General features: G+C 42.5%; 1 protein-coding gene across 1 annotated transcript; it reads right to left on the bottom strand.

Annotated features, from left to right (window-relative positions):
* Positions 1-2,256: 2,256 nt before the first annotated feature.
* Positions 2,257-19,470, bottom strand: T265_04941 (hypothetical protein; the record flags this gene model as incomplete). Its single annotated transcript, XM_009169809.1, has 7 exons — positions 2,257-2,657; positions 6,883-6,979; positions 7,572-7,644; positions 14,464-14,555; positions 16,276-16,335; positions 17,744-17,860; positions 19,300-19,470. The coding sequence occupies 7 exons, from the start codon at positions 19,468-19,470 to the stop codon at positions 2,575-2,577; spliced, it is 693 nt and encodes a 230-aa protein (XP_009168073.1).
* Between the last annotated feature and the right edge of the window lie 1,292 nt (positions 19,471-20,762).

Here is a 20,762-nt window from a genome sequence, read left to right as displayed (position 1 = left end):
CAATATTTCTGACCACATCATCACCGGACACTAGGATTTCGTTCGGAATCCAAAGTCAATGCTATTAACAATGTGACCAACAATCAAAGCCAAATACTAAATACTATGAGGCAGTCGGCACACGCTGTTTTTTAGTTGGATGACCATAAAACGTAGTCTGCAACGGATATAACGGCTAATGCTATCATCAGTGCTATTGGTAATTAGTTCAATATCCACTACCTTTCACAGCCTTAGTTGAGACTGTCGACGCTTGTTACCTAACGTCCCCTCCTGCACATCGATTATTCTACTTCAGTGCCATTAAAAAGCACTGACGTCATTCCATCCGAAATGAGTTGACCTACCGCAATCACGTTACCCGAAACGTCCACACTTAGGAACCGTCTGGCGCAACCTGACTTGTGCTACTCCAAGAACGCTATTAGTTTTGACATAAGAAGACATCTGTGGAAGCAAAGAGCAACTGTTAGCGTTGCTCGAGATATAAACAGTCAAATAATCTAAGTTGTGTGGCCAAACTTTTCTCGGAGAAGCGAAAGGGCAGTGGGCTATATCATATTTCTTCAGCTTATCAGTAGAAGTTGCGGAATTCGTCACTCACACGACAGTAATGCTGTATAAGTCATACTATCTAGTTTTCTTTTCTCGTGTATTGAGCGAAACCAATAGTACTGATGACCGTAATAGTGTTGCCAACCCTGTTTCTGGAACGACCTGATGTTCGATGAAAATAAACCCGGGGACGGATACCAGGCATGATTTCTACAGCCTATCCCAGTTAACCCCGTAATTTAAGTGGATAGAAAGGTTGCTTGAAAAGTTCACCTCTGCGTAAAGGCTGCCCAACTAGACAGTACCTGCATTCACGTGAGCATAATAGTATGTACACAGCCGCTAACACTTATCAGACCACTTTATTGAAGACAGTTTCCTAAGTATTTTGGAAGACCCCATTACGCGCATGATGCATTTAAACAATGGAAACAGGTTCATACTTTTATCCAAATCTAGCGTCCATCAACTACCGACGACAACAAGAAGTACGCATTGAATGATGGATCATTTTTTCATACACAATTGCCCAGAAGAGCGATAATTCCGTTATGCTTGGCACATGAGCAAACGGCACCCGATATCCTTTTCGTGCTTCTCCCTATGATCCTACTCACACCCACACCTCAGTTTCGGGCACTGAAGCGTACAGTTGTTCTTCTTTCCTCTAAACTGTCGTTTAGTTAGCGCACAATGGCCCGTGTGTGGCTTTCGGTCATTGACGACGGTGGGTTGGTTTGAGCACTTAAGCAGTCCGGCAAAGAAATAATTGCGGCCAAAATCAGTGGTTGCTTTCAAGCTGCTGCTATTCATTCGAAAGCTTTGTCGTTATCATTCAGTAGAATCATTGTGATATAAATGCAAATGCATGCATATGTACAGTGGACTCCCGAGGATTTGCGAATCCGAAGTCGTAGTTCCAAATGTGCGCATATATTTCCTCAGGATGCAATTAATTGTAATTTTTTAACGTCTGATGAGTGGCTTTGTTACCCACCTCGGGCCAGAAAAAAAAACGGATGTAACGCATGAAAAGTGGAAATGTGTGTGCATAACTTACAGTGTAGTGTATATGTGTATAACGTCAGTGTTTTGCACCACCGAAGGCACCTCGCACTATGGTGGTTTAGCTTAAAATAATTTTTTTCAGGGATTAAGCACCGAGCCGGGGTCTAATTTAGATAAGTCCGGTGAAAACGTATTCGAGGTGTCAAATTTTTGGACGTGCTTTGACCATATCTAATATTCGTCTTTGCTTATAACTATCGATCGCTTCAAGGTGTCTCGCGCAAGCCTGTGGCCGAATGAGGTGGAGAGATTGATAAGTTATCCCAAGTGTCATAATTCAACCGAAACAGAGGGCTCTCAAAGCGACCCAAAGCGATTTTTCATATTTAATTCGATTGGTTTGAACATAAGGAATTGGTGAACTTTGTCTAGAGAAAAGCTATACGAGTGTATCGATCCCATTGCCTTGAAAGCCTAATGACAGGGAACTAGACAAGCAATCAGTAACTACGCCTAGATGCGGTAAATTCCCATTTCGCAAAACACCTGTTCTTACATACACGACTCAACCCTCAAACAAGACCTACCTTTGAAGTTCCGTAGAGTGGACATACAGGAGATAGTAGCCGGTTGCCTCCTCTAGCTCAAGTCTAACCCAAGATCGTACAAGATTGGGAACGAGATAAGACTAGTCAGGGATTCTTTCGAACGAATCTTGTACAAATCAGTGAGCAACATTTAAAAATCAGTTCGAAAAAGAGAAAACAGCTTTAAATACATGTACAGAGGGATGGGACGGCATATGAAAATTTGGACCGGGTTTGCATTGCCCCAATTTGCAGTCATCTAAGCGTGCGAAATTCGGGGAAATCAGTCCGAAATTCAAACCGCTGAAGTTTTATGAATTCTTAAAAGTCAAATGCTTTAACTAGTTGATATGAGCGGACTGGCATTCCAGTACAGATACAAAGACAACCCAAATGCAAATTAATTCTTTCCTGCTCCGGTTGTCTACGAAAGCGACCCAGTGATATCAGGCACGGCTCCAAGTTTGATTAATTGACAAAGGACAGTTGCAATATTACGAGCGTCATCTGTAACAAAAAAAATCAAATATGGAACGATCAAGGAAGTAGCCCGGACACACTGACCCGACCAAAAGATAGGCGGTAAGGATAGTGTTAAACCCACGGAAATTTTGGCTAGGCTTCGCAAAAATGGATTTGGGCCTGGGCATGCTACGCAACATGGGAATAAAATGGTCGGCATGGAACACCGTTGAAAGACCTAGATTTACTGTGAATCTACTCTACGTTGATTGGCAACAACTGGTAGTGGTTTGGAGTGAATTTCCTGGAAAAAATCATCCTTTGTAACCAAAAAAAGCTTCCGAAAGACTTCATATGATATAGCCACTGTTATTAAGTCCATCCAAGAGTAATAACGTTGTGTAGTTTCAACTAAGGCAGAAGTCCAAAAGTAGGCATCCAGCGTCAACCTAGTTGGTGTTTGTTAGGCCGCTTGTCTAAGGGAGCTGGTTAGATACTGTTCTCAAAACGACGACAGAGAGTAAAAGAATCAAATGCAACGGACCAGGTTGTTGAGAGCATTTTCGGAATTAAACAACTATGGTGGTAGTGTTGTTCAAGCAATTCCTGTAAACCCGTGCAGCTCTACAGGTCACGCAAGGAGTGCCCCCCCCCCTAAACAAAAGCTGAGTGGCGTCAGTCACTTCAACCTACCAGCAGGTAAACACAAACCGTTGGTGACGAATGATGGATGAAACCGTTGAAAATGTATTCGAAACACTATCCGTGTTATCCGGTGTACCGCTTCCTACCTTTGTAATGGCATGCCACCATACTGAACACCACTATACAATTCATACCAATAAGATAATTAGTGACCGATCCTATTGAGTTTTACTTAATACCGCATCACATTTTTCAGCTGCTCGGTGCTGACCCACTTGGCCACCATGACTGTCATAGATTTTTTCGCTCGACGCCTACTTCACCAGTATCCTTTCAAATTACGACCTTCAGGGCGCGCCACTAGACTTTCATACGGTCCAATCGATCGTTCGAATTCCGGTTATTACGGACTTTCCATTTGTGACATTCAGTCGCATTTTTTCATGCGGTCATAAACTACTGACTGAATGACACAGGCACATTCTCCGCATGAGTACAGACTGCTGAAGTGTTCGTGCAACGTCGTAATTCCGCCGACATCTTAGACTACTTTCGCGAGTGACCTCAAATAAGATGTCGACTGGCTACTCGTGGTTCAAAGGTAGCGTTGTGATGATATCCAAACTATCCAAAAACTAACTGGAAACGCTCCCGTATGGATAAAAAAAATGGCGGATTTTCAGTGAAACCACCCGATCTCGTTTAATGAGGATGCAGATGCTCAGAAGACAACTCATGAACTTCGAGACGACAATGGCCGCAAAGTCAAAGTTCATCTGTAGCACACTTTCGATGCCTAACCGCCTTGCCACCCAAGGGGAACACGAGGGCTGAGACACTGCCAGGTGGTGTAAGCGTAAACAGGGAAAGTCGAGATGCAGAACCACGGGCCTTCTGGTCCGTAAATTTGCGCTCTAACGACTGAAACATCTCGTCTCATCTGGTAGAGTGACAGGTTGTCCAGACATCCTCGCACCTTGTTACCCGATGAGATGCTCGTAGCCAAGATCTGGTCACTGCGTTTCTATTGCACCCTTGTTTCAATTGTATTAGCGGTGCAATTAGAGCGAATTATAGCTACCACAAAGTCTATGCAATTCACACATGACTAACCTTGTAGCTCGAACAGTTTCGGGTTGTATAAAAATTCGAAGGAACTGACTCAATTCTGCTGCAATTATATCTTTATTTTGCGGTGCGGAAGTAACCTCAAATTCACATAAAAAATCCAACCCAATAAACCTGTTAGTAGGTTAACGTAGAGCAAAACTCCACTTCGACGGACTGCTCCCGAAAACTCTGCTATTTTCAGAGAGTTTATTGTGGAAGCACTCATAAGATTCAGGGTTAATCCCCAAACCAGAAGAGGCAGTGCCTGGTGCATCTCCGCTCCTCAAAAAAGGAGATTTTAAATTCTTATGGCATATTTGCCATACGACTACAACTACATACCCTAACCCAAGGAGCTAACCCGAGGAGGAAGTAACATTCAGCCAGTGAGAATTTCGCGATCCGGAAGGTGGTTAACATAGTACTAAGAAGCTACTTTAATTCCGTTGAGAATGACTCTGAAAATGAAACTGTTTGACCATATATTTAAGATTTTCTAGACAATATGTTATGAGCAAGGCGAGGCCTACTTACGGTATCCAGTCACAATTTATCTTCTCCATGAGGTGACATTTATTTATGCAGTGAAATTCATCCCGGCTGATGGGTGACTGACTAACGCAGACCATCTCACAGAAGACAGGTTCTTTATTCTTTACGCTCATCCAGTGTCAAGTAACTGTGCAAAAGATGAGCATTGGGGACTTGATTTCAACTTGGTTTCACTAATACCCTTTCATTACGATGGTCACGGGACTTTTGAGCGACCTATCGAATCAGACAACGATTTAGTTAGTTTATTGTGATAACGATAAACGCACAAAGAACACTCCGTGAATAAAGTGCAATCCGACATTGTTCTCTTATTCAGTATAGCTGAGCGCAAGAGCCTACTGTCGACGACTGGCAACGCTGCACGTCAAAACTACGAACAAACTGACGCGAGTACTTTTCGACGTCAGTTTAAAACAGAGGTGTAGAGTACACTTTGATGTTTTGTCAGGGCATTAGAGGTGAATGCCTGTGGAGCTGTCCAAAAAAGGAACACTTCATCTGTAAACGGTTCTCCCGTCCACATGAGCGTCGCTTGCTGCGCAGTTTGAATCTAACGACCTTCGCTGTGTTGTGATAAACTATGTACTTGAAACGCATTCAACCACGTGCCAATTAATTCTTCAGATGCGTAAAAAATGGAAAAGTAACGTCCTCAGGACAGGGCTTGACAGTTTGAAAGTTCTTTGAATACTTAGACCACCCACGACTATCAGTCCGAAAAATCAGACGAACAAAGGATTTAAATGCTATGAAATACAGACTGTTTTGAATGGGCAAGTAAGAGCTGCTCGACACAATAAGCATAGCAAGCATACAAAAGTTTTGTTGCAGGAGTGGGGAGGTAGGCTGGAACATCAAAATCGTCATTGAACAGGGATAGGTGACTGTGATCGACGAGTTCATCTATCGAGTGATTTAACGAACGAGAAAACCACTTATCCGGTTGGTATGTTGAAGGAGATTTTTGCCAGCATCCAGAAGATGATCAGGCTAACAATATGATGAAAAAGGCTGTTTTCCTGTGGTTATCCATAAGACAGCCCTACAACATATATGGCTGCCTCACATAATGAGGAGATAATAGTTTCGAATTGGTTAGGGTATGGTAAACTAATGCCACAATGGGGGAGGATATGATGAGGTGGATGTTCATCTCAGTTGTGTACAAAGGAGACTTTCAAAGTGGATATAAATGGCCATATGTGTGTTCTCATTGTTAATGACCAATTGAAAGCAAGCTGTATACACTATAGACGCGCTCCGGACTCAAGATGACTGGTAAATGTACTGAGGTTCGATATCGGAGCTCGACCACTGGTAGATGGCGGTAATTAGATTCACTTATTGTCTCCTGTAGGCACCTTGAAATGCGTCTAATGTACGATGTTCGACAGCAGCATTCGAATGAGCAAGCGTGACCGTAACCTGTCTTTCAAAGGTGGCATCTAGCACGGCACACACGCAGAAACATGCTCACAGTAAGCAGAAGGGGAAAATATCCGTTCTCTCTCATTGCTGAAAAGGTCTTACAGCAGTTGAATCAGTAAACCTGAGGTTTTTTTTCGAAGAAACCTGCACCGGCTCGCAGCTTATGATAAGTGTTTCACATCAACATTGTATAGCCCTAGACAAGTCTAGTACAAGTATTCAATGTCGTTTCAGTGCAAACTGCTACCTTCGATTCCGAGCCACATTCGGTCACAGAAAGCATCAGATACATGTCTCCACAGTTTAACACCTCGCGCAAGCACTGCACGCCTGAAACAACTGCAGACTGGACTTCAATGACCGTAAACCAGGCTCTGTTATTTCAATCGTATTAGGCGAGAAACCGCGCTAAGTTATTCAAAACAAAGCCTATTTATTATCCTAGTTAGATGATTTTCGGTTGCTTACAGCATACCACTTCACCTTCTCAGCATGGAAAACATGTACGCGTAACATGAAACTAGCTACTCACCTATACCGGAATGATGTCTGCCTTGGAGGGGCAGATTGAGATCAGCAAGCATGTGCGGTAATGAGTGAGGGAAGAGGCCTCGAACGTCCTGAAAAGTCTGTACAATGTCAAAGAAAGGTGGGGTATGGGTATTTAAGTAGGAAGCAGTTAAATTATGTACTAAAGTATTTGTTTGGGCGTTTGAATCAGGAAAACCAACAGTATATATTGAACACGGGTAAATCGGGTCCACCTTCACCAACCGGATTCGAACCACGAAACCAAGTTGACTGAATTTCGGAATGAGTTGGTATACTGACACAGTCACTATGCTGAAGAGCAGAATTAGCGTCAAAGGATTCTGACATTCCCAACTGGAGGATGGGATTCATGATATACTAGAGTCAAATAAATACGGATATAAGTCGCCAAACGGGTTATACAGAATAACAGGATAATATAACATTTTGGGGCTCGAGAACTGGGGGAAGGGATCAAATTCTACCAATCTGATCAAATCGCTCTCGAGTGAGCCACGAGTTCGGTGCATAGCTGTCACACAACTTCAGTTGAAATGTAATCAGATGAAACAGAAAGCAAAAGCTTTCAAATACGGACGGAAACCTGGTGCGAAAATGTGGTCATACTACCATGTTTTAGGTATCAATAGAATCCACTTATCTAGAACTGAGCTGGGATTAGCAACCAACCTGTTTTATGTTAATCCACTGCTTGAAGTAATGGGGAACCGGGATTCCCAACTCACGGCATTGAGAAGGCAACCTGTGAAGACAGGAAAAAATGGTGGTCAAGAGGTCATCAGGTCATCATCAAGAACCGGAGGAATTATGGTAGCGTCGGCGAATTCAACGATACAATTTGTTCAGCCTGAAGTGAAAACCATACTCCAAGGAGTTTTGTAGGANGAATTCAACGATACAATTTGTTCAGCCTGAAGTGAAAACCATACTCCAAGGAGTTTTTATAGGAAGCGGTTCAGCAGCAAAAGTTTTTTTTTCAGATGAAAAAACAACATTCCCAGAGCGCAAAATTGGTGAACGAAGACACCGAAATACAGATGCCGAACACAGAGTAACTAAATAGGTCTAACGTACATAAACCCCGATTGTAGCCTGGGACTAAGAACAGGTGAAAAACATTATTCAGGGAAAATATCACGAGCCGGGAAACGGGAGCACGTTTATCCGACAGCTGTTCGTCAACGATTAGTTGAACTTGTGTTGTCACGGAAAGCCCAATTCAGTCAAACATTGTAAGATAACTCTCTAGGGGAACATATTCAGTTCAGTTCAACACAAAACATCTCTACAAAATGTTTAGTGCGCAATCATCGGGTTTTGTTGGGCTCCAGTGTAGTCTAGGAAAAAGTATCCATTATGGAGTTAGAATCAATATCGGTTGGGTTGAATCATCCACAAAGCATCCGAGAGTAGCTTATAATCTCTGTGCTTACGTCTACTGTCGTTCGACTTGAAGAACTTATCAAGTTGATTGTGAATGTGTCCGTCAGATGCCTAGGGAAACTACTGGTGGTAGTCCCCATGACATTGTCCATGATACTCTGAACAAGTTAATTTACAAAACCAATGCACGGTAAACAGAAACAGATCGATAAGAGCAAGGCAAACAAACATATACGCACCTAAACATTGGGAAAAAGTTAGACAAACCAGCGCGCACAAGGGTCAACAGGCATTCGTCAACACAGACATGGAAGTAATGAGAACCGTAAGCATCAAGTTCGGAGCCATGATAAAACACAGGCAAGACGAGTTCACTGCTGACACGAGTGATGTGAGCGACAAGAACAGCATCACCCATGCCGCGTCGAATGATCCTTGGGAAACTATTGACAAACAAACAACCGTCCACAAAGAAAACAACAGCAACTACAAAGACCTCCTGGAGTGCAGAAGTGACAGACTGATGACAACCGATGAATCATCGGCCTATTCCATAGGGGATGGGGCACATCACCGACGATGTCTGCGTCGGTGTTCGAACAGACATCCAAATGTCGCTGCGTCACAAACGATGTGAACCAGGATGAATGAAGCAGTTAGGTCATGAGATTACGTGTTCGATGAACGGATAGTGCAAACGCCACCTTAACGTGAACAAACAAAATGAGAGTGACCAGACAGACACAATAGTGTCTGTGGAATTTGCACTACGTGAGCTTTTATAATAATAGAGGTTGATGAATTGCCACAAGTTGTTCGTGTCGATACTCCTGTCCCATATTCTACACCCATGTTTTAAACTGGATGAAAACTAATCTGTTTCGATTATAAGTGCAATTCTCAGCGCTTCTATTTCTGCGAAGAAAACAAGACCAATTGTATCCACTGAGAATGTAACCAAAAGAGGCTCTCATCTGCAAACTATTCACAAGATTGCTGAAAACTCCTCGAAAGCCTATGACCAGTTTCGCCCTTCGTGAGGATCATAAGGTAGGCGGAATCCTCGAATTTCCATCGACCTTGTGTTCTATTCGGACCCAAAATACACTCAAGTATTGTACCAATTGAAACACGAGGCGGCCTTTGTGCAGCACATTCAGTTGAAGAAAATCATAAACGAGCGATTCAGTTGAGTCTCTCGTCAAAACCAAATCGCCATGCAAATGAGTGTATTTGTCGGAAGACTCTCATCTGGTTTCTGAATATCTTTTCAGGTTAAGAAAACTAGGAAAGTTGCCAGCGAGCATAGCCTCAGCTAACTCCAACTTTCGTACACCAGTAGGGGCCACATGTTGTCTTATTAGGGACACTGCTATCCGTAAAGGACACACAGTAATACTAGACAATGAGGCGCTCGATGGAGTGGCATTACCTTTCATGAGTTTCGAAAGAGGAGGTATAGACAGAGCGTTCGAACACCCGACCGGACAACCAGTTCAACGAGCTTGTGCAGTAAATAACGCGCACATAAGTAAATACCCGCAACCGGTTTGGCACTCAAGGAAGCACTAATTCTGAGCGATACGATAGTTTCCAGTAAACTGCCACAAAAGCGTGGTCTTCCATTGGCATTTTATACGGTTTTTATGGTACAAGAGACCCGATATATATGATGCGTTCGAAAAAAAATTCACCTGAACTGCACCCGTACGGGAAGCGTCAATTTGCACAAAACCCCAATGATATCTCCAAAGCGCTGACAGTGCTAATCAATGTCAGAGAGTTTGTGGCAGATACAGAGAAATGGATTCCGAAAAAAGTCGAAATGAATCTCCCAGATAATAAGTGAGAAAATTAGTGTGGTTCGAAGAAAATTAAAAGTAAGTCATCTGCTATGCACTGGTGTAATACTTGCAGAACATCGTTAGAAGTGCACAGGAATTGCGTCCCGAAAGTGCGCGAAAATTCAGTATGACCTTTCAAACCCATTTTCACCAGTATAAACACTTCAGAATAACTAAAATTACATCGAAGTATTCAATAAAACCAAAGCAAAAATGTTGTGGATCGTCTCAAAAATGTATCTAGTGCCGCATACCACAGCAACTCACAACTCTACCCAAAAACAGTCGCCACATGTTTTCCATGACGGTTTGTTTAGTTATAAAGCAAGTTGAACTTGGCAACAGTATGGAATTGACGAAAGGGCGAATTTTTATGCAACAAGCTGTCAACGAATAGAGCCAAATCAATACGAACTATCATTCAATGGTATCTGCTCGGCAGGCCAACATAAATTCATAATTATTTGAGATGTTGGAAAATCTTCGAATGTGGCTAAAATCGTCTACATGAGAATATGAAGAAATCTGACAAGGGCGTTAATACATCTCCTAGGAATCCCAAATGCATGTAAGAACCGGGTCAGCGTGAACAATTGTGCCATATAAAAAGCGCAATAAAGGTCAACAGCGCTTTTGGCAGTGATTAACAAATGCCACTTAAAACATTTGACATTTTTGTGTTCAGTTACTGTTTGCATTAATGATTTCGGCGCCTGAGAGCTAGCCAAGTACAGGAGGTTTTTCACTATGGCCGTTAAAACAGCAGGGGCACAATGGCTAACAAAAACTGCTCATTCAGACGTACCAGTTTTGGCGGATTACCCGGGCAAAAAGTAACACAAAATACCCCGTAAAAGCAGAAACATGGGAGAAACAAAGAACTCAGATTATCCCAGTGTTGCTGGAGGTGGTCGTGTTTGCAGTACACTCTTAGCTTTCGTCTTTCATTCACTAATGTACACAGACAAAACAAAGTCGACTAGAAGTATACAGCAATATGCAAAAACCCAGTGCCTAACGTGAGGGAGCGTTGAGTACTTCCCCACAAGTGCGCCTCAAATGTAAACAGTCCTCCGATTAGACGAATTCAGTAGCACGAAATTACGGAATACCGTTGGCTAATCCCAGAACTTGACTGCCACTATACTGTGCTATACTATACTATGCTATGCTATGCTATACTACACTATACTATACTATGCTATACTATAATATTACTATACTATACCATACTATACTATACTATACTATACCATACTATACTATACTATACTATACTATACTATACTATACTATACTATACTATACTATACTATACTATACTATACTATACTATACTATACTATACTATACTATACTATACTATACTATACTATACTATACTATACTATACTATACTATACTATACTATACTATACTATACTATACTATACTATACTATACTATACTATACTATACTATACTATACTATACTATACTATACTATACTATACTATACTATACTATACTATACTATACTATACTATACTATACTATACTATACTATACTATACTATACTATACTATACTATACTATACTATACTATACTATACTATACTATACTATACTATACTATACTATACTATACTATACTATACTATACTATACTATACTATACTATACTATACTATACTATACTGTACCATACTAGTTTCTGTTACACTATACCACCACACCAACGTACTCTTCTCGAGTTGACTTGATTTGGCTTGATCGATTTTTCCGTATGATGATAGCTCAGAACACCCCACAGAAGTGTATTACGGACTGAAGTCACTGGAGACAGAAAGTGGGAATAAGCAACGCAAGTTCCATGAACTTTGCTAGGCAAATTGTTCTTTCAAGATAGTTGGACACATATTTGTTTCGTTTTTGTTCGAGTGTGGTTAAGTGGGATAAACCCGCTCTTTGGTAACCGAAGTGAGACAATATGGCCAGCCTAACTAGTGCCCTAATTTATGCATCTGTTACATACTTTATAACGCTATTAACATCTGGAACACTCGAATTTATCTAAGTGAAAAATTCCATTAGACACTAGTGAATCCTGCTGGAAGATCAAACTGATGAATGTTTGCTAACAAACCGCAACTGCCATCAAAAGTGTTTCAAATACTTGACCTCTTCCAAGAGGTTTCACCCTAACTGGAGAACAATTTAGGATGCCCAGAATGCCTGCTCGCAGGTAAAGAATAGAATTATGATTTCATTTCATAAAAGTTAGGAAAACCGTTAGTAGATTCATTACTCAGCAACGTTTTGCTCTTGACAGGAGTTTATTCGAGCCAAATCACCAGATTACAAGATTGGTTGAGATTGGCGCATTGAGAACTAATCAACAGCAAATCAGCATGCTTATTCAGTGTTAGGTTTCAGCTAAGGGCTTTCGTTAGTCAGTGTAAGCTATTCGGTATTAAGACCAGCGGGCTAGGAAAAACCTACATAAATTTGGCTGGGTGCAGGTTTGGTTCTTCTAGTTCTCTTCAAGTGAATATTCCCTTTGAGATGCTTGGCTATTTCAACTGCCTCTGTCATGATGTGATGTGAATCGAAGACCCAACCCCAAAGGTTCCAAAACAAGTATTCTAATACATTCTACGTCCAACGCGTGTCCAGCGTTTATCGAGTAGTTGACAACCGCTTAAAATTCATTTTCCGTTCTTGATGGTTTGTTTATTATTCATTCAGTTCACTTCTGGAATGTAGCTCCATGGCTGTCGACCTTAGTGTAGTCGTTGTGTTTAGTCTCATATGTGCATTTCCTAATCCTTTCAATCTAATGTTGGCTATGTTTGGTGCCCTCTGGGTAACCTCAGATGTTTCCGCGTTGTACGGAACGACTGTCATGCCGATTCATTCATTACTGCATCTTGATACCACGTCTTATTTGCCTGTCAACCAAACTTCCACGAATTCTGTTTTCGGCCTCAATTGGGTCAACTTCATTTGTGCACAGCGGTTTCTCAGAATCAAGCTCTAGGAATTATACCTCTAGCAGCCCCTTTCACCGGTTTTGGCAAATAATTATATGGAGGACTTCGAACAGAAGACTTTGGCCGGACATGAATGTTCGTCAAATTTTTTGGCGTTATGCAAATTACACCACTTTGGTGATCAACCTTGGAAAGGTCAAGGTTTCTATGATGCGTTGAATGCGCACAAAGTTCAGCATGGAGAAAGTGTGCACTGGGGCATACTGCCTCTCTTGGTTTGTACGACACCCTGAAAACTATCATTTACCAGGCACAGGTGACGTCTTAAACTACTCGACCCCCATCATAAATTAGAATACACCAGAATTGTATCATGGATCCTTGGTCGAATCATCAGGCTGTGCACAGAAGTTCACCGTATAGCAGCCCGAGTTGAGGTGAAACAGAGACTTCAAAACGGTGGGTATCCAGTGGGGTTGATTAAGCGACGAGTATGAGGTGTGATGTCCTCGATATCAAAAGTCATTAGGAGATGGACCCGCAACACGGTCACTCCATACAAGACTGGAATATCTGCGGATGTCTGGAGGGTGCTAAACACAGCCAACATTGGAGGAGTGTTCCAAAAAAAAACTACGCTCAGTATTGTCGATATTGAAGTATCGCGTCCCGGCTGAAAGGATTAGGAACTGAACATATAAAAATAAATGAAACGACTGCACTAACATCAACAACACTGAGGTCGAGAGCTGAGGAACTGTATACCAGAATTGATGAGCAAAATAGGAAGATATAACCGGTTCCGAATGGGACAACATGGCGGACGGGCATTCAGATACCGGATTATTATTTGACGGCCAATCTTGTGCTACTGACATTTTTAGAGTAGTCTATTTTATTTATCCTGAGTTTACATGCATCGAGCAACGTACGTGAGCCTGGTTCATTACGGGGGAACGGTAGTTGACGTCATGGTTAATGGCATGGAACAGTCACCCACATAAATGGATCGATATTGGCATAAGGATCGATGATGTACAGTTTCGAACACAGTTGGTGTTCGGGCGGGTGATAAGCAAAAACAACAGGCTTACAAGTACATCTAAACGATTTTTCGTGGGGTACGCTAAACCCGGAATAACAACAGAAGCAACACTTCTTCGTTGCTAAAAATGCCACAAAAATAAACACATCAAGAAAAGCAAGGTTTCTAGGTATTAGGCAAACGAATGAGATGAAGAGTCACCAAATTTTGGGGATGGGAGAAACCATGAGACGGCGCCTTATTTAATGTAATCAAACGCATAAGACGATTTACTCAAGATTAACTGATACAAAAAATTACTACAGCCCCCACTCACATTGTACGAAGATCCCAATCCCCACAGGTGACAAAACTGAATGTGTTCTCGGTTCCTGTCAACTTTTCTTTGACCAGCCACTCGTCAAATAGCTTTTCGAAAAAGAGGATGAGGAAATTGCTTACTCACTTCAAAACGAAAATCCGCAGAACACAACAAATAAGTAGCAAACCAATGTGTAACAGTATGATCATACATTACCAGGCGTTCTGAAAGGTCTCCAGTTATGGCTCACGGTTCAAGCAGATAGAAAAACTGAATGCTTTGCAAACAGAATCATACGTATGGGACGAGGAAAAAGTGGTCGCAGCTAAGTCCATATTGCTCACTGTAACACTACGAAATTCGAGCAAAGCCTAAATTACTTTATTTCGTGCAATACACCCACAGGACTGTTCGTCTCACTTCTTTCTGAATCGGCACCAGGAGGCTGGTTGATCACATGTAACTTATGGGAGGTGGATACTGGGAGAAACGATGAGAACACACAGATGAATGAGTTTACATCTCAATGCCTAAACTAGATTCCCATCAGATGTCCTACCCAAGACGGTCACCTAAAAACCCCGGTCGATAAATAAAACAGTAATATGTCATTCCGCACTACGTAGGGTTTTACAGTAGACCGAAAGAAAAGGGCAGAATATAAACCAAGCCCTCGGGTGGATCTTATCAGAACGTATAAATGTTATTCTTTTGAGTGAGATTTCCTTCCTTTACTTTCCATAAACCCGGACATCATTCTCCTAAATTTTCTGCTTTAATGGTTCACTGATAGAATATAGAATACCATCCAAGTGGTTCGCCTAAGGAGCTGTCTCTTGAAAGTACAGCTCAGTTTGTGTAGACGGTTCTAACCATGGTGTGATCGTCGTATCACAACTACAAGGCTGTCATGAGCATTTCGAGTACAATTCATTGAGTTTAGCCCGGGTTAACATCCACGTGGCTACTGAAGAGACGCGTTGTGGTGAGTTAATTTTTTGTGAAACTGTTCAGCTGTAGCACCCTTTCGGTACCCAACTGCCATGCCACCCGAAGGTTGCAAAAGGACTGGGATACTGTCAGGTTGCCCAAGCCTAGACAGGGGAAGTCGAGTGGCGGAGGTCGGGTTCGAACCACGGACCTTCCGGTCAGTAAATTCGCGCTCTAACCACTTGAGCCATCTCGCCCCATGGTTAGCGAATAGCCAATCCTTTACCGAGCAGCCAACAGTACAATTCCTGCCTTATTGCTTCGGATATCGTCATGTACTTGTAACCATGAAAAGAATTTGCATTCGTCCCATAACATCTCTTGCGAGTGTTACTGAGAATCTGGTCATTCAGACAAACATGGATTGTCGTTTCGGCCTGATATTGAACACAATACGGTCACCTTGACTTGCCAATTAATCAGAGCTGAAGATATCAATCAAAATGTTTTTCTAAGTAATGAGCATATTTATACGTTTCAAAAACGAGATATACCATGCGAACCTACGCCAAACTCTACCGCAAAAGAGGGAAGGCACTGCATGGCTACTATACCCTCATGGCTGATCCGAAGTTTAACGTACCTCCAGCTGATGAGCAACCAGAGACGAAAATTTAAAGGAAATTTATGCTCTCAGTGACCATTTTCTTTAAGTTTTACATCTTGATGCCACAGGACCATCGGTCACGTCGTGACACACTTCTGAGGCTTTTACATTAGAACCATGAGTAGACCGACATCCAGTAAGGCAGTACGACAAATGCCTTCATTTTATGCAATCAGTTAGAGTTATGCAGTCAAGGACAGCGAGTTTTGAGAAATTCGATAAAGACAAACCTGCAGAACTTCTTCCAGACGTGGTTGATTATCGACCATATCTTGTATGATGCCAGTTAACTAAAAGAGAATAAAGCGGCAAATAGAGAAAGAACTGCGGAGATCGATCCAGAAAAAGGACGAGACCGAAATGGAAAAATTCAACACAGCAAAATGATTCAGGAAGGTAGGTAACTGGTGCACATCAAACTGCGATATCAGATGCTACACAGCAGACAATAAAAAGTTGGGACCTCTCCAGAAGGCGCTTCAAAGACACAATCCAAAATACGAGGAAAATTGCCCATTGAAAACAGCTAGTTAAAGCACTGGTTACCGGAATGAAAGTTGATAGAAAAAACAAAGCGTCAGTGGTAGATCCTACCTGCATACTACTGAAAAAACACTCTTCAAAGCACCAAACCACCTGGGTCAGTTCTTATATAACTGCACTGCCAGAAAGGCCGTTCTGGAAAAATCAAAGATCAAGGCTTAGAAGAATCAAACTACAGTGATTGGGAACAGGAAGTGAAATACTGTTCACATCACTCTTGTTTGAGTAGTCTTCATCCTATCCTGGCGCAATTAATTTCGCCGGTCCACAACACAGGGGAGAAGGACCTGACTGGAGTTTCGCTCTAACCAGAGCTCAATCAGCGGTGTCCGGGTCTGAACTCCGGACATCATACATGCGATGAAATAGTATTACCAGTGCCCCACTTCTACCGAAGAGGAAAAACGGAGACTAATCGGAGGCACAACAAAACTGGGTATGTGTATCATCTATCAGTGTACAATATCGATGAGGTGGTAGGTGCCAGATAATACATCAACAGATATCATTTTAAAGCGGACATGTGGAAGGAATGGACGCTTATCTGCATAAAATTTGGATGAATGTCCGCTATTTTCATTCTGCTGGGTGCCATTCAAATGTGAACCTACTTGTTCCAATTCCACGTTAAAGCGGACGGACAAGTATTCCTAGGATGTTATCGCTCTAGTCACGCTTTCAGCTTAAGCAGTGATGTCAAGAAATTATCACAGTTTTCGCACAATGGGCCTTCTACGACAAGCTGGTTAACTAACGACAAAATTTGCAGTTCATCGCGTTGGAGGCCATTAAAACCGCAAAACGCTGTTTGTTTCATGTTCGAGCCGGATGCCTCGAGGATACCGTGAAGTGTATTCCTGCCGCAGATGATCTGATTGGTGGGTCCTGTACGACCAGTTCGAGGCGATTACCGGATAGCTAAACCAAAGTAGTGGCCACGACACCCAGCCCTGAAAGATCAGTCGGTTGAACGAGGAGAACGATACGTATATTGCCGTTAAAACCTAGTTGAGGACCAGAGTGCACCGAAGCTCATCTACCCAATGAGAGAATACTGAGGAGCAACCATGAATACTACTCATACATGAATGTTAAATGGATATCGATGAAAAATACAACCAGGTGAATACTATCAGTGGAGTATAAACAACCAACCTCAGTGCAGAAGTCTGTCAACTCTGGATGAAACACCGGCCGGACATAATGGTGGAAGACGCCCTCTTGCAATAGCGTTTGACTGTTTAGTTTCACAACCGGGAATTCGATTATTTCCTGATCAAGAAATGGTAAAATGATAATGATAAAGCGCTGGACAGGAATCGTGCCTTAGTAGGCTAATATAACAGTAGAGAGTACCAGACTAGTATGAAAAACAATAAAACGATGAGGCACAACATCTGGGAGCATTGCGAGAAGTTTCCATTTTATTCCCTTTTGCAGTTACACCTTTTCGATGACTATCTGCCATGTCACCAGAAGGGGACATGAGGGGTGAGATTTTGCCAGGTTGTCCACACCTGGACAGGAGCAGTCGAGATGCTGAAGTTGGGTTCGAACCATAGATCTTCCGGTCAGTATGTTGACACCTTAACCAGTGAGCTATCTTGGGCTTTCATAATTTATACCCGATTGCAAGGTGACCAAAGCCTCACTTAAGAGGGTTATCACTCTACCTGCAAACAACCATATTTCTCGTTTAAAACAAAAACAGAACAGGGTGCCGGTACACCCAACTGATTAATTTTATCATTATCTCGATCCAAAATCTGGGTTAAAAAAAACTGGCATTTCAGAGGGGCAAATAATGACTGAAAATCATTTAAGTCTAAATGGATGACCGCACGATAACGCGGATCGGGAGGTACTCATTTGAAGAATGCGAGTAGCACACGGTAGAACAGGGATATGTGGTTGCTACGTGCCCGAGGGCGGAGATTATTTGTTTGCACAGAGATTTGAATCTACCCATCCTACCTTGCGAGTCGAGGTCATTTGGCATCTCGGAGTGCCCAGTACCCGTTTTCGGTGCGCAGCACTAAAGTAAACTAACCATAAGATAACCAGTCAGCTGTAACACCCTTTCGGTGCCTAGCTGCCATACCACGCGAAGGAAACACGAGGGCTGGGATACTGGCAGGTTGTCCAAGCCCAGACAGGGGAAGTCGAGAGGCAGAGGTCGGGTTCGAACCACAGACCTTCCGGTCAGTAAATTCGTGCTCTAACCACTTGAGCCATCTCGTCCCTAACTAAAGCAAACTGGTGCTACTGAATACCCAGAGGTGCTCGGCGGCACTTTCGTAACAAAGGAACCACCATGGATTAAAGCGGTGCACATGGTGCAAACGAAATGACGGACAAGACAGTAAGTGAGATTGGTAAACAAGATAGTTATGCAGCTCTAAGCAATTGAATTGTAACTGAAATGATACATTTCATTGACGCGCCATGCGCCTGGGGCTATGTTAGCTTGACAGGTAAATAATCAAACCAGAAAATGTCCAGAAGCTTCCAGAGGATGGAGGTAATTCTAAATCCGTCTAGCTCCTTGCAGCAGCTTGTTGCAGTACCGTAAAATATAAACGCCTAGTTCGCCGATACTACCTATCACTGCATAACTATGTTCAATATACTGACTGTACGCTGTTGAACTGCATAGGGAGAATTCTATACACAGAATTATCTAAGACAAGTTCTGGGTTTGGCTTACTTACTGCTGGCCGAAGTTTTGTGTTTCGCTCGCAAGTTGCCTCAAAATCCAGAACAAGGAAGTATTTGAACTTTTGCGAGTTTAGTGCAGAGCGACGAACCGCATTGAAAGCCAAATTGGACATGAGTTCTGCGAAGAACATGAAAAAATATCCTCTCAAAGATATCAGATGCATTATCCAGATGCATACCAGTAGAAGTAATAAGGGATGGAAATTCGGCAACGGTCCACCATCAGTCTAGTCTTGTATGGAGTTGACGAATATGTTCAATTTCTCTGGGTACCACCAGAGTATCATCCACGTAGCAAGAGAGGAAATCAAGTTCGAACTGTCTCACTACTTTTGTGATTGAAAATTAAATAGAAATGGACCTAGCACGATGTCCATTGAAATACTTTCAGTCTGTCGATAACCTTCAAAAACACCACAGTGACAACAGTAACATACTCACTATCGGCGACACTAAAGCGGAAATAAATACTTTCGCAACCGAACTCGAGAAATGCCACTACTTTCGATCAAAAGTGGGAAACCGAGTGTGTCCAAATCACATTGCGTATACCGACTTATGTGACCATGCGCCAAGTTACATTGACAGGACCGATAGATAACTCATCAATAGAGTTCTTTTTTAGAAAAAACGGACAAGCTGCAGACAGAAAGCAGCACAATGCTCTATGTTCACACAACTACTCCCTACATACAATCAAGTCAATCTCGTTTCAGCATTTACATCCTTCGTCGTTACCGAAATACACTTTTTCTGAGGTTTGCCGATGCCACCGCAGAAAATCGATCAAAGCTAACAGTACACATGCACAAGCAATTTGATGTGACCCTTAAGCTGCCGTAGACTAAGTAACGTAACGGTAGTGTTTTTGTCCCGTCGGCTGACCTGTCCTCTCTGTAGTCACCTGGCAAACTTCGTTTTGTAAGTTTTTATGCAAGCCATTTTTTTCGGTTCTTGGCTTCTATAAGGAAATACAAAAGCCTTTCTAAACGGTAGCGAACCATCAGTGTTGAACACTGATTTTATGCTGATTATGATTATGCCCAGTAGTCACGCCACCCGAAGGAAGCACCAGGACTGAAATGCTGCCAGACTGTCCAAGCCAAGACAGGAGCAATTGAGTTGGGTTTGGGCTTGAACCACGGGTTTTCATCAGCCACTGACCTATTTCGAGCTCTTTGGCTTTGATACTGACGAGACAATATGAAGTGTTTGCAGCTACCAGCCTCCGTGTTCGCGCTGTATTATCCAAACTTCCAAAATGTGATAACTGTTGGGGCGAGATGGCTCAAGTGGTTAGAGCGCGAATTTACTGACCGGAAGGTCCGTGGTTCGAACCCGACCTCCGCCACTCGACTTCCCCTGTCTAGGCTTGGGCAACCTGACAGTATCCCAGCCCTCGTGCTTCCTTCGGGTGGCATGGCAGCTAGGCAACGACAGGGCGCTACAGCTGAAC

This window comes from Opisthorchis viverrini, assembly GCF_000715545.1.
Source record: "Opisthorchis viverrini unplaced genomic scaffold opera_v5_90, whole genome shotgun sequence".
Lineage (NCBI taxonomy): Eukaryota > Metazoa > Platyhelminthes > Trematoda > Opisthorchiida > Opisthorchiidae > Opisthorchis > Opisthorchis viverrini.
Note: the sequence above shows the minus strand (reverse complement) of the source record. Positions and strands in the feature narration are given on the sequence as shown.